Source organism: Phasianus colchicus, chromosome 16 (assembly GCF_987193195.1).
Source record: "Phasianus colchicus chromosome 16, bPhaCol1.hap1.1, whole genome shotgun sequence".
Classification (NCBI taxonomy): Eukaryota; Metazoa; Chordata; class Aves; order Galliformes; family Phasianidae; genus Phasianus; species Phasianus colchicus.
Genome location: NC_143451.1, coordinates 7,672,144 through 7,685,824, shown reverse-complemented (window position 1 = coordinate 7,685,824; position 13,681 = coordinate 7,672,144). Strand labels below are relative to the sequence as shown.

Genomic DNA, 13,681 nt, shown 5'->3' with positions numbered 1-13,681 from the left:
TCAGCAGCACCAGTTACCATTCTTTATCCTTTAAATGATTCCCTTTTTTTACTGAGCTGTTGCATGATTTATCCTGTGTTACCATCCTCAATAAACACTTTATGAAATGGTGAAAATGTTATTTTTATTCTTCTTGAAGTAACTTTTTCTGTTATTGTGAAACTGGAAGAGAAGGCGTGGTGAAGATGAGTTGTTCAATATCGTTGTTTGCTCTGCTGAAATACGAACTATAGGGATGTGAGAGGTGTGAGCACTGATTGAAACGGCGGTGAGTTGGTTCTGCTTTTTCCAAGAGCTCCATCTGCAGCCTGGGGAGCACGGTTTAAAACAGATGAATTTAATCTGCCAGGTGGGGCCCGGATGTGAGGATCTGCTGCTTTTATGCTTTTTAATCTTTACGAAATGAATACAATTAATCATAAGGAAATAATTTCTCTTGGTGTACCGTAGTATCCCCATAGTTGGGATGGCGATCGTTCCTGGCCCTGGTTGTTTTTTCTGCAGGACGCGCTCAGAGCTGCAGTGCCGGGGATGCTGGACGCAGCGCTGCGTGCGGATGTGCCTGCAGCCGGGACGGTGCCCAACGAAACGGGACGGCCCGATTCTGTGCGTCAGCAGTGCCACGTTAGAGGTGACTCCTTGAACGCTGCTACGAAGGGTCCGTCCCGGATCTGTTCTCGCACCTCCCAGCAGCGCAGAAGGCAGCGCCGGCCGAGCCGGCTGCGCTATGCGGCTCAGTGCCGGCAGCCGCGCCTCAGCTCCGACCCTTCGGCTCGCGGCCCCGGCAGGCCTGAGGCGCGCCCTGCGCACGCGCCTGCACTTGGGCAGGGCGAGGCGGGCTTCCGACCTCACGTGACCGCTGCGCACGCGCACGGCCCCGGCCGCGCGCGGAGCGGCGGGAAGGTCGGCGCCGGGCAGGGCGCGTGCGCGGCTCTGCGCCGCGAGGGCGGGCGGGGCTTCGGCGGCGGGGCGGGGCCGGGCCGGCAGGGGTTCGGAGCCCGCGGCGGAGCGGCGGTGCCCGGGTCCGCGGGATGCCGGGGCTGGTGGTGTTCGGGAGGCGCTGGGCCATCGGCAGCGACGACTTCGTCCTCCCGGGGGCCTTCGAGCTGTTCCTGAGGCTGCTGTGGTAAGGGCCGGGCCGGGCCGGCCGTCCCGCGGCGCCGCGCGCCCGGCGGTTTTCCTCACAGCGCTGCGGTTTGTGTGAACGGCGGCTCAGCGCTGCGGGCCTGCTGAGCGCGCCGGGCCGCCGCCGTTTGCGTGCCCTCTGTCGCGGAGCGGTTCGGTTTCTGCGCCGGTCGGTGCCACGGGTCCCGGCGGTTCTCCCCCCACGTTCGTTGTCCCGCTTCCTGCAGGTGGGTCGGCATCCTGGTGCTGTACGCCGTGCACAAGGGGCGGTTCGGCTGCCCGGGAGGAGCGCTCCTGCACAGCTACCTGCTGGTGCTGCTGGCCCTGCTGGCTGCCATCATCTGCACGCTGTCCGCCCTCGTGTACGTCAGCATGCAAGGTACGAGGTTCGGGCTGACCCGGAGCCCCGCTCGTCTCGGGCGGTTGGAATTGGTCTGCGTTCTGTTATTCTGGAGTTGCCGCGTGTAGAATTGCTTCGTTTTGAGCTTTAAAAATGCCAGGAAATCGTTGTTTTCTGTTTTTTCCTGGCGAAGCATTACCAAAGCAATCTGAAATCTGTGGTCTCTGGAATAACGGAGGAGACTGCAGTTTCTAGTATGTTGATTCTCACAACACGCTGTAATTAGAACAGTATTTAAATTATTTAGGTGGAAGGAAGCATGAAGAGAAACTGACAGAGCTGAGGTGTGAATGATAGCACTCAACTTGAATCTCACTGCTGGTTCTCCTGCAGTATCCAGAGCAGTGGAAGGAAGTATTAGCCACGTTATGCTGGTTTTAGGTATCAAAGTGCAGGTGGTGGAGTGATAAGTGTCGATAGCACAGAGAAAAGAGCTTTCCTTATTCATGGTACAAGCGAAGTTATAAGACCATTATAAAGTGGAATAATCCTGAGTCTGAATTTCCAGTGGAATTAATAGTGAAATGTTCTGGATTGTAGTTATAATGTGTGGGGTTTGGTGGCAGTGGTTCTTGCACCAGCACTTGGAAGTCATCGTTTCCAGACACCACAGTTTTCATTTGATTGTGCCCATGCAAACAATTGTGCTGCTGCAGGGCAGTGTATAAAATGGGAGTGGGAATAAGAGCTGTTGGGTCTGGGACTCTTCTGACAGCTTTGCTACTGGAGGTGAAGTGCAGCTTTGCAGCTGGAGAATGGTTTCAAAAGTCATTTCATTCTGCAGTGTTTTAAAGCTTTACAAATTCTGCTGCCTACACATGAGTACGCACACACTGCCTGCGTTATCTTGTTATCAGCAAACTGGTTTAAGGAGCTGAGCCAGCCAAAAATTAATTCTTTTTTTATTGCCTAAGAATGCTGTAAGGAAAAGGTTGTAATTAGCTAACAATACAGAAAACAGTCTAAGAAATATTTGGTCTACAACTGGTTCTATGTTCACATTCTTATTATGTGAATATATTTATTTTTTAGTGCCTGAAATGAGGGAGCAGAGCCTCATTGCGTGTGGCTCACCAAAGGAGTGTCTCAAATTTCAATATTCAGCCAAATAAAAGCTATGTAGAGCCATAATAGAAACTGGCACTGGCAGTTATATGGTAACACATCTTTGGCTCTGGTGGGTACAGCACTGCTGCCTCATGTTCACTGCAGAACTGTGTTTGACCAGAGGGTGATTTTTAAGTATTAGAGGAGTAGGTGGTAAGAGTCCTCTAAACTGTTCTTTTTATTTTCTCAGCTTCAGTGATAGCTTTCCGTTACTTTGAAATCACTTATATTTTCAGTTAAGCTTCTTATTTTCCATAGAGCTCAGAAAGTTCATATATTTATTTGTGTAGGATTTTACACACCTGAGATACGTTCATAAACCATTCTTGTTCTAAATTCTCATTATTTCAGGAACAATTTCTAATCCAGGCCCAAGAAAGTCACTTCCCAAGCTACTTTATACTCGCCTACTTCTCTACTTGCCTGAGTTTATCTGGGCCGTTGTAGGAGCTGTGTGGGTGTCAGACAGCAGCGTGCGCTGTGAGAGCACTGTGATAAATGTCATCCTTGGGACGGTTGTTGCAAGGTAAAGTGCCCCACCTCTGCCACACACACACAGATCTGAGCTTGATAGTGCACATGAGAGAACATAATGCTTACATTTGCTCTGCATGTGTCCAGCAAAGACATTTCCAGCTTTGCTATTGCTTATAAACTATTTTGGTTTCTTTTAGAAGGGTTTTCTTTGTGTAAGCCTGATAACAAAATGTGCACCATTATGTCAGTAACAGATAATGTTTTATGGTGTTTCATGCCTTACTTTGCTTTCTGTCTCTCAAGACCTGCAGTTGTCTTCTTTCACACGTGTGTCAGAAATACCTGGTTTCAGCCTGCTTCCTTCTGTTTTGCAGCTGGGTTATCATTGTCTTTACCATCATCGGAGTGCTAATTGTCTTTGATCCACTCGGGGGGAAAAAGACATTTTACCTCACTGATGGTTTAGATCGGAACTTGGAAAGCAGCCAGTCGGGGCAGCTGCTATACAATGTGAAGAACACTGCTACCAGAGTCTGGGAGAAAAGAATCAGGTTGATGTGCTGCTGTATTGTGCAGGACGATGACCATCGAGTGGCTTTTACAAGCATTGCAGAGCTCTTCCGCGCCTACTTCTCAGTAAGATGAAAAGCTTTGTTTGTTTTTTTTCTTGACTGAGTTTCCAGATGTTGCAAAATGCTTAACTGTGTTCAGCCAGAGGTCCCAGCTTGAAATCAGGTTCTGAATATGTTAGCTTGAAGCTTAAAGATGAGTCTTGTAACAAAACATTCAGTGCATACAAACAGTGGGGAGAAGAAGGCGGTTAGGTGCTGGTGCAGCCATCTTCTCTGATCCGCACTGTCTCCGAGGTAAATGCAATTAGATACACTAAAAAAAAATACATTGCCATGTGTGTATTCTTATGAGATAGCTCTGACGTGGTGAGTTGTGGGATTGCTTTAAGAGCTCCTTCATCTCTTTGTACAGGACACAGATCTGGTGCCAAGTGACATAGCAGCTGGTTTGATTCTGCTCCATCAAGAGCAAGATAAAATGGAAAGCTGCCCAAAAGAGCCAGAAGAAGTCCTCTGTCACTCTCCGTCGTCTCTTGTGGTATGACGGGGCTGTGTTAGCATCTGCTGCAGCTACTCCATGAGATGGTGGCAGAGCAAATTGAAATGAAGTTCTTTGTGCAGATATTTGGATTTTGTTTGCTTTTACAAAATTAAGCAGTAAAATTTTTCTATTTGAATTGTTAATAAGTACAGAGAAAATGAAAATACGGTGATTTGTCTGCCGTCAATATTTTTCAAGGGTACCTAATTTTTGTCCTAATGGTATTTAACTGGAAAAGAGGTGTTAGCCATCTCTGCTCTTTGAACATACCTGTTCTCAGCGTGTATTCACTGATACCAGGGGTGCTTCTGTTCCATGAAATTTATCAGTGAGGGGAATTAAGCACAAAAAGGAATAATTTCAGACAGTTGGTCATTTTTGAAGAGATGTGAGAGAAAATGAATAGAGAGAAGAATATATTTAGTATTCTTTGTGAAGAACTGAAAAGCTGGTCTTCTAGCACTGTCTGTCTAATCTATGGCTGGTACATATATCCAGACAAAATAAGATGAAAACAGTCATTTTTTACATACTTAGAGGTGATGGGTTACGGTTTGCTAATTGATTTTTCTGTGCTAGAACACCTTTGTAAATTGTTCTGATTTCTTTTGGCCTGCATTACGCAAAAGTGTGTAATTCCACTTCAAATCATCCTATCAAATTCCTTTTGAACCTGGGCAGTGTGGAATCATTCTTTAAGTACCCCAGTTGGGGATATCTGCTACAGACTTTTTAGCCATTCCTTTGAGCTTATCAGTATGTAAATATTGGAAGAATAAAATTTAATGAGAGATTTTTCAAGATTATTGAGCTCTGTAGCTACAGAAACGCTGATTTCCTGGAATATGAGTGGCTGCCTTTATTTTCTTTTAGATTCTGAGGTTTTCTGTTTAGATAGCGCCTTAATTTTCAGTAGTCTGTGTTTGGGCTTTATTCTGGGATTGCTTAACACACCTTTCTTTCTCTCCCTTCTTCCTCTTCTTTCCCCATGTCCTGCAGGCTGATGATTTGGATATTGAACTGGAGAACGCTGCTCACTACATGCTGTTTGCTGCAGCTGCCTATGGCTGGCCCTACTACATATACACCAACCCACTCACTGCGCTCTGTAAGCTCAACAGTGACTGGTAGGTTGAATCAAGAGCTTAAAAATACACAGCTTCTTCTTAATTCACTCTTGTTTGCAGAAATGAACTGTGTTCAATAGTGCTAGTTTTGTGACATTAAATTATATTACTCATGGGCGTAGATAAGCTTCCATGAATGAAGTGGAGGCAAAATGGCAGCATGTCTTCACGCTCAGAAACAGGTCAGCCTTTGTTTCTTAAGAATGGTTTGTGATTGAGATAAAATTCAGTTAGCAAAATGACAAAGGAATTGGTGGTGATTGGAGTTAAGTCAAAGAATTGGAATTAAGTAATGCTTTACAGTAAGGCTTTATAGAGCTCCCTTTTGGGCAGATACATGTGGAAATAACTGTATCAACTGTTTTCCTGCTCTGAAGAGGAATTAGGAAAAGAAACCTGTAATTCCAGCATCCATTTCATTCCGTTTGCTCTCTAAGTCTGTCACAGTCAGTGTTGAAGTGTACATAATGCTGTGTTCCATTACTGTGTATTTAAGTGACCTCAGAGATTTGCGGCTCTAACTACAATTTTCTTAATAATTAACATTAAGTCATTTAACCTTCAGAAATATAAATGACTTGGAAATCATGTAATACAATGCATAAAACATTCGATAAGCCTGCTGTAGAGAATTTGTTTTGAATGTACTTCTTGCTTGTTTCTATTTTTTGTCATTGGAGTTCAGTTTTAATTCTTTTCTTACTGATTTGTTTGCATGGTGATAGTCCTGTAGCAATGGTGTGTTCCTAATCCTGTGAGTGGCAATGTGGCATGCTGCTGAGGCAGGGATAGCATTTCATGCACACTAATAGTAGCACTGGGGGGAGAATGTGGGGGGCATTAGAGAAGCTTTTGATTCCTGGCAAAAATCGTTGTGCAAATGTAATTGAGTTTGATTCCTGAAAGGAAACTTGAAGAATTTAAACGTGAAAGCTTTTCTCTTCTGTGTTTTGTTAGTTGCAGAAGTAGACCAGAAGATTCTGATATAACTGGAAGCGATCGTCGTAACTTTCACTTTGGATCCATCCTAAGAATAACAGGACTGCAGTACAGAGACTTCATTCATATCAGTTTTCACAACAAGGTAAGCAGTCTAGACAGGCATTGAGCAAGAAAGTCTTACTGATGATAGGGGAGCTGTTAGGTCACTGCTTGAACTGTGATTGAGCACCTGGGAAAGGGCTGTGGCTGCCCAGGGAGCACAGGGGATTGTTTACACCTGTGCTCCCAGGTGACCAGAAGGGTTGGAGCCCCTCCAGGCTTAGATAAGGGCTGGGCACTGAGGGGAGGCATTTCTTGGACTTAGGCAGTTTTCTGGGAAGGAGCACTGCATAGCCAGCGATCCCCTTCACCAGCTGAGTGAGTTCAGTTCTTCTTCTTGTATGTGGCTATCAGCCTACCTGCACATACGTTACCTGGTGTTGCCAAGAACATGCCAGAAGCAGTTTTGATTGAGTCAGTGAAAGAAGAGGGTGAAGTTTCTAGATTGCCTTCAGCATTTATAAAACGGAAAATACAAAGACAAGTGAAAACAGGCCCTGAAACATATTTTTCAGTTCTGATTTTTTTTTCATTCTTAAAGAACAACCACACAGCCATTGACAAAAATCTCAACATTGCTATAAGGGAACTTATAATAACTTAATAGTTCAGCTTCTGTCCACAGTACAAGAAATTCAGTAGGAGGGCTTTCAGGAGGACAAATGCTTAGATTTCTGAGAAGCTGATGTCTTTACTGAATATGTTTTTTCCTCTGCAGATATATGAAATTCCATTTTTTGTTGCTTTGGATCACAAAAAAGAAGCTATTGTGGTTGCAGTGAGAGGAACGTTGTCTTTTGAGGTATTGTCTATCTAATGTGTGCAATTGGCTTTATAGATATGGGTGAACTCCTGGTATCTAGAGGAACTGGTGTTATACAGGTGCATTTAAAAACAGCTTGTGGGTATGAGTCCCTTCAGCTTGTAAGCTCTAAGCTCTCCTGTCCTTGGAAGCATTATTCCCTTTGCTTCTGGAATAGAGTGTGGGGGAAAATAGTGGTAATTCTTTGGTACTGAGATTTGTGTACTTGTAACATGTGTGCAGCTTGGAAATAGTTGTTGAAATCAGAACTCTGATTGTTCTGTGTTTGGGTGGTATTTTGTGGTTGGCAGTATTTGGCTGCTTACAGACTTGGTGATTGTCCTTGTGAGAATGTGAATTGTAGAATAAATAAGGTTGGAAAAGACCTCTAAGATCATTTCGTCCAACTGTCCACCTACACCAATATTGCTCACTAAGCCACATCCCTACGTGCCACATCCACCCTTTTCTTAAACACCTCCAGGGACTGAGTCCACTTCCCTGGGCAGCCTGTGCCTGTGTCTGACTGCTCTTTCTGAGAAGAATTCTTCCTAATATCCAATACCTGATAAGTAGTAGAATACGAGCCATGAAACCTTGCAGAGAGGTCTGATTAAAGCTGTCTTGTTTGCAGGACATTCTCACTGATCTGTCAGCAGACTGTGAAGACTTGACCCTGGAAGATGTTCTGGAGAATGGCTTCGTGCATAAGGTGTGTGCAGGCTGTTCAGAATTCATCTCATGCAATAAAAAACTAACTTAATTCTTGGGATCCTATAGTTAAACTGGATGAGTATTCTTATGACATAGATTGCACAGATTATCTCAGTGGCTTGGTTGTTGCATCACATACTGGCAGTTTGTGTACCTGTTGTCTGACTTCATGTCCTTACTAAATAGTAGCAAAGCTTTCTAACCATTTTGTATGAGACCATTTGGTTATGGTATGCTCTGTCAGGAGCATGCTAAAAGAGGAGGCTGGTTTTCAAGAAAAGACTTGTTCAGTGTTGGTGTTGATTTTAATTACATATCTGTCGCTCTTCAGATTAGATAATACCTTTGTCTTCTAACTTAAATTGTTGTCTTGCAGGGAATAACTCAGGCTGCAAATTACATCTATCAAAAGCTAATAAATGATGGAATTTTAAACCAGGCTTTCACAATTGCTCCAGTAAGTCACCTTCCATGTGATTTGGTTTGTCAGAGAAGTTGTGCATCTTTCTGTGTTTCAGTCTTCTCTTTCTGTCTGTAGGAATACAAACTTGTGATAGTTGGTCACAGTTTGGGTGGTGGAACAGCTTCTGTATTGGCGATCATGCTCAGGAACTCCTTCCCAACATTAAAATGTTATGCCTTTTCTCCTCCAGGAGGACTTCTAAGGTGAGTATGAGACTTCTGTTACTTGATTCTCTAAGTGTAAAAAGTCATCAAGTTGACAGATATGATGGCTGCTCTGAAAGTAATGCCTCAGATTTTATTATGTTGGCCCACAATGTCAGAAGTGGCTGTTGGTGGGATGGCAGCAGAGGTTGAACCTTCCCACCAACATCCCCTTACATGTTGTTGTCAGATAGCAGAGGGGCACTCTGACACAATGGCTTCTGACATGGAAGGGTGGATGAAGCAAAGGGGTGTCATTGAATTCCTCCATGTGGAAAAAGCAGCACCCATGGATATTCAGCAACACTTGCTGAATGTTTATGGAGACCAAGCAGTGGTGCAGCACAGTGAGGTGCTGGTGGTGCATTTTAGCAGTGGTGACAGTGGGTCACCTCCACTGGTGTGGATTTTTATGAGCACATTATGCAGGTTGTTGTTTGTCACTGGTAAAAGTGCACAGCTGATAGTAATTGAAAACGTTGAAAAGTAGCATTTGGTAGCTGCAGGTTTGCTTTCTCCAATAGTGTTATGTGCCCTGTGTCTTTTGTAGTTTCCATGGAAGTAAATAGGAGGTGTTACTTTTGGAGCACCCTATGTACGTTAAATAATTTTGCTTGGCTGTATTAAGTTTGTTTATACATTTTCCAGTAGAATTGGATTTGCTCCACCTTGGAGTTACAGTTGGGTTCCTTAGGGAATGTGTAAATGCTTCAGAACTAAATGGCTCACCTGACCTGGCTGCCTCAGCCAGAGAAACAGCTACACACAGTGAGAAGCAGCATGGCTCTGTCCCCTGGAGGCCTGCTGCAGAGCTGACTGCAAGAGCTGCAGTTGTGCTTGCTACATACCTGTATTATTACTGAATGGTAATAATCACAGTAAAATTGAATTGTGTATCTAAAGCTTGTCTTTTCTTTAAGCAAAACACTTGCAGAGTACTCTAAACGCTTCATTGTTTCGATCATCCTTGGAAAGGACCTTGTTGCAAGGTGAGATGGAAATGTTTTAAAATGTTTTTTTTTTAAATTTATTTATAAGTTAGATTTCATAAAAGAAGAGGCTCTTCTGAGTTCTGTGTGTGTTTGAACAGGTTAAGCATGCCCAACATGGAGGACTTAAAGAGAAGAATAGTGAGAATTGTGGCAAACTGCAACAGACCCAAGGTAACTAAATGCAGTTTGTGGTTAGAAGTCAGTGGAATTGTTAGCTGAGTTAAACCCTGGCTTTAATACATCGACATATGGAGTATGGTTTTTTTGCTTTTAATGATGGGAGTTGCATGGATTTTTGGAACACAGTGGTTTTAAAGATTGTAAGCGGCCACCTCTTATTACCTGCAGTTACATCTGTAGTCCCCACAGGATTTCATTCTAGTCCCTGGAATAAGAGTTATGCAGAGAGTCTGGATGACATCGTTGGTGGCAGCAGACAGTTATAAGTTGTAGGTGCAAGAAAGTTAAGTCTGTACAATATAATCCACAGAACAATTCACCTGGATAAAATATTAATGTTTTCCTCAGCATTCCTATTGGATTGGGTTCAGTATTGGTGAAATAATGTGCTGCTGTTGGGAAAATTCAATCAGCAGATATTATCAAACAAAACTTTTGACAAGTGTGTACATAAGGCATTTTTAATCACTTATTTGTAGTTTCAGGTGAAGTGTGTGCAAAGCGCACAACTAGGATTGAAAAGATGCTCTGCTTTAGTTCAGCTGTTTTTCTTTCTGAATTCAGTACCAGATTTTGTTGCGTGGCTGTTGGTATGAAGTATTTGGAGGAGATCCAGATAACTTCCCAACTGAGCTGGATGGGAGGAACGACGATGCTCTGACACAGCCCCTTCTAGCTGAGGAAAGCTTAATGGTTCATCGGTCACCTTCATACAATGCCCTTGATGGAGAATCGCACTTAAATTCACCACCGCAGTACCCTCGTCTGTATCTTCCTGGAAAGATTATCCATATTGTAGAAGAATCCAGCTCTAGGAGGTAAGTAGAATCATAAATACAACTATCTTGTCTTCCTCAAATCTATTTCAATCTTTGCTTCTCACTTTCAGAGTATGTTTCTAGTTCTGCTTCTCATCTCCATCTCCAATGCACTGATTATTACAAATTGTCCAGGTTTTTGTGGTGTTTGTTTTTTTTCTTTCCTTCTTCTGTACCTCCTTTTCTGCAACTCTCTGTTTGTCTGTGTGTGCCCATGCTGTGTGTGCCATGCTAGGTTTAGCTCTGGCATGCTGCAGCTCCTGCACAGACAGCACTGCTGATGCTGCTGTCTTACATTCTGGTAGTGGTGAAGCTAACAGCAGGGCCATGTAGGTGCTGCCTGTAGTACTTGCCCAGTGGAGCTGAGGAGGTCCATTCGCACCATTTGTTCAGCCTCTAGATTCCTGCCCCTTGCTTGCTACAAGCTTGAAGTGCTGGAGGGGTGTGGAGTCTGGTTGTGTTGAGGAGAAGGGTGTTGTGTTGGTGTTTTGTTTTGTGGGGGTTTCGCTGGTGTTTTTTTTGCTCGTTTGTTCTTAATACAAGGCTACCTGTAATACCCTTCAGGGCAGACAAATACATTGTGCCATCTCTTGTTTCATTCACAAATGGAAATAAGAGCATCTGTAAAGCACAAGATTGTCTACAGAGAGGAAAAAAGATCTCTGATTTATAACAGATAGTAAAAGAAAGATGGAAGAGATAGAGAATTCTTATTTTCTTCCCTCCCGTTCAGTAGATCAATAAGTATTTTATTTAAGCTTGACATTGTCTTTAGCATTTAAAGATTTGGTTTTAGAAATTAGACACTTCAGCACTTGAAACCTTGAAGTTTTCTTGATGGCTGCTATTCTACTGTACTTTAGTGAGTTCACTTTTCTCCATTTACTCCAAAGCACAGCAGTTAATGTTCTGTTTTCCTTAATTACACTACCACAGAAAACCCTCCATTCCATCATGTACTGCTCTATAAAACAAAAATCCTACACATGGTACACGCAGCATTATAACTAGTGTCCAGCCTCCTCCTGCACTGTGATGTTACTCTCACGTGAATTGCGTTGTTTGTCCTCCCCCTTTGCTCAGGCAACATCCTCTGCTCTGTGAGCAGGGTTGTGGAAGCCACATAGTTTGGTGTAGCTCTGCCCTGGGGGGCTTTCAGTGGCAGCATTTCCATCTGCCTGCTGAGAGGCAGCACGATAGCTCCTTGGAAGCCACCTTCCCCACATCTCCAACTGCGGTGGCTCCATGTTGTATGGGGTCTTTGTGTTTGTGTTTTTTAGGTTGTGCTCTTCAGACACTAAATACTCTGCAAACTGGTCAAATGAAACAGTCTTCAGCAGCATTTTAATTAGTCCCAAGATGATAACAGACCACATGCCCGATGTTGTGCTCAACGCTCTCAACAGTTTGTCTCAAGAACATAGATCTTGTATTTCTTGTCAAACAAAATAATTGAACAGAATGTGGTACGTAGCTCAGAAGAGAGAATTGCTTTAAACAAAAATGAAAAATGCAGCTTTGAGGTATTCAGGATACATTCTACTTTCATAGAGTGGATTCCAGTACTTTTCTCATCTTGTGTGTAACAAACAAGAGGTTTTGGTGCCCTTGTCTCTGCAGTGATCTCAAGCAACATTATGATGGGTGAAGCGCATATTCTGCACTGAGGCTGAAGCTTGAGCTTTTCCAAAAGTGGAACAGTATATAAGTGCTAGCCAAGCTGCTGCAAGCTGTCAGCAGAGAGCTGAGCCTTCAACTGAACGCTTGACACTTTGAAGTGAGGCCAGCTCGTCAGCGCAGAGCCCTGTCAGGCAGGTTGAAAAAAGAATCCAGTTCTGCCTCCAAGTCACTTTGTTCCACTACTCACGGGTGTCCTGCACCCTGCTGCTGCGGAGCACGGGCTGCCTGCTAAAGGTGCTGTAATGAAGGCAGTGCTGCAGTGCACAAGTTGGCTGCAGCTGAGTGGCAGGAGGAGGTGAGTGAGGGACTGCCTGCGGTCAGGGACAGCCTGGCAACGTGGGTGTGTGAAGGCAGGCCCTACCATTGTGTAAGTTTTCTGTTTTGTTTTTAATAAGGCAGTTCTGGTTGCACTGTTTTATCTTTAAGGGTGTGTAGCATCCCTGATGGAGGTGGTGGGAGTCACGTGTAAGTGCTGCTTGGGTTTACATGTGCAATATTCTTAATCTACCTGGCTTTTGTATTTGTTGACCCATGGGACTACTTTTTATTAATTTTAAACTGAACCAATACTTCAACTATTTAATGAGGAAAAACAATTGTTCATGCTTCACCTTCATCATGGTAGTCACTAGCTCTAATGAAAGCAGCAATTTGTAATTCCGCAAAAAATAATATATATATTTGTACAGTGAAACCGGTTTTAAAAGAGTGTGGCTTGTTTCTAGTGTGTAAGTACTTGAACAACTTTTTGTTTAAGTCAAGAGCATTTCTTTCTTATTAAAAGAAATCGCAAGAAATTAAGTAACCATAAGACATGGTTAAGAACAGCTATGTGGTGTTCTTGCTGTGATACTTAATGAGGAAGAAAAAATAAAACACGCTCTAAAGAACTTGTTTCCTTATCTTCAAATCTTCTGGGCATGAGACAAAAAGTAATGGTTGATAGCTGGTTGTGCAGTGAGCTGAGTTCCCCCTGCTGGGGCAGGGCTGCTGCTTCCTTCCTTGCTGAGCTGGAGCACCTACAGACACGAAGGTGTGTGGCTACAGGTAAACATAAATGGCTGAACTCCAAGAGCATTAACTGCTCACTGGAGTGGAGCCACCCTTTTACAAGCTTTCAAAAACACCCCAAGTACCAAAAGGAAAAAAAAAATCAACTTTTGTTTGCATGTAGTAAGCTGAATAACTTCTATTGTGTGCATTTTTTTCTCCTGGTTCTCCCAGTCTTTAAAAGACTGTGGGGCAAATAGCAACTCAGATGATCGTGCAGGGCTGAAGAAGGAGGGGTAAGTACTGCATTTAATTCTGGTTTGTAACATCAGAGCATCACTGAAAGTGCCTGTGGCTATTCAGCACAAATTGACAGGACCCACGTAGCCCAAGTTGTTGCTTGTGCATAGTGCTACAAGCATGAGAAAGCTTGCTCAAAAACTCAACAT

At 43.7% G+C, this 13,681-nt stretch overlaps 1 protein-coding gene across 1 annotated transcript; it reads left to right on the top strand.

The window, feature by feature from the left end:
* The first annotated feature begins 958 nt into the window (after window positions 1-958).
* DAGLB (diacylglycerol lipase beta) lies at window positions 959-13,601 on the top strand. The gene is made up of 15 exons (XM_031606991.2): window positions 959-1,126; window positions 1,353-1,504; window positions 2,984-3,158; window positions 3,484-3,745; window positions 4,094-4,219; window positions 5,222-5,349; window positions 6,307-6,433; window positions 7,109-7,192; window positions 7,827-7,904; window positions 8,283-8,363; window positions 8,445-8,572; window positions 9,493-9,561; window positions 9,663-9,735; window positions 10,309-10,562; window positions 11,843-13,601. The coding sequence occupies exons 1-15, from the start codon at window positions 1,032-1,034 to the stop codon at window positions 12,012-12,014; spliced, it is 2,004 nt and encodes a 667-aa protein (XP_031462851.1). The 5' UTR covers window positions 959-1,031; the 3' UTR covers window positions 12,015-13,601.
* The last annotated feature ends 80 nt before the right edge of the window (window positions 13,602-13,681 follow it).

Bases quoted from the DNA above. Each gene is read 5' to 3' on its own strand.
- DAGLB (XM_031606991.2), top strand. From the start codon at position 1,032: ATGCCGGGGCTGGTGGTGTTCGGGAGGCGCTGGGCCATCGGCAGCGAC. The intron at 1,127-1,352 runs GTAAGGGCCGGG...CGCTTCCTGCAG, and splicing joins CTGTTCCTGAGGCTGCTGTG to GTGGGTCGGCATCCTGGTGC. The intron at 1,505-2,983 runs GTACGAGGTTCG...TCATTATTTCAG, and splicing joins CGTGTACGTCAGCATGCAAG to GAACAATTTCTAATCCAGGC.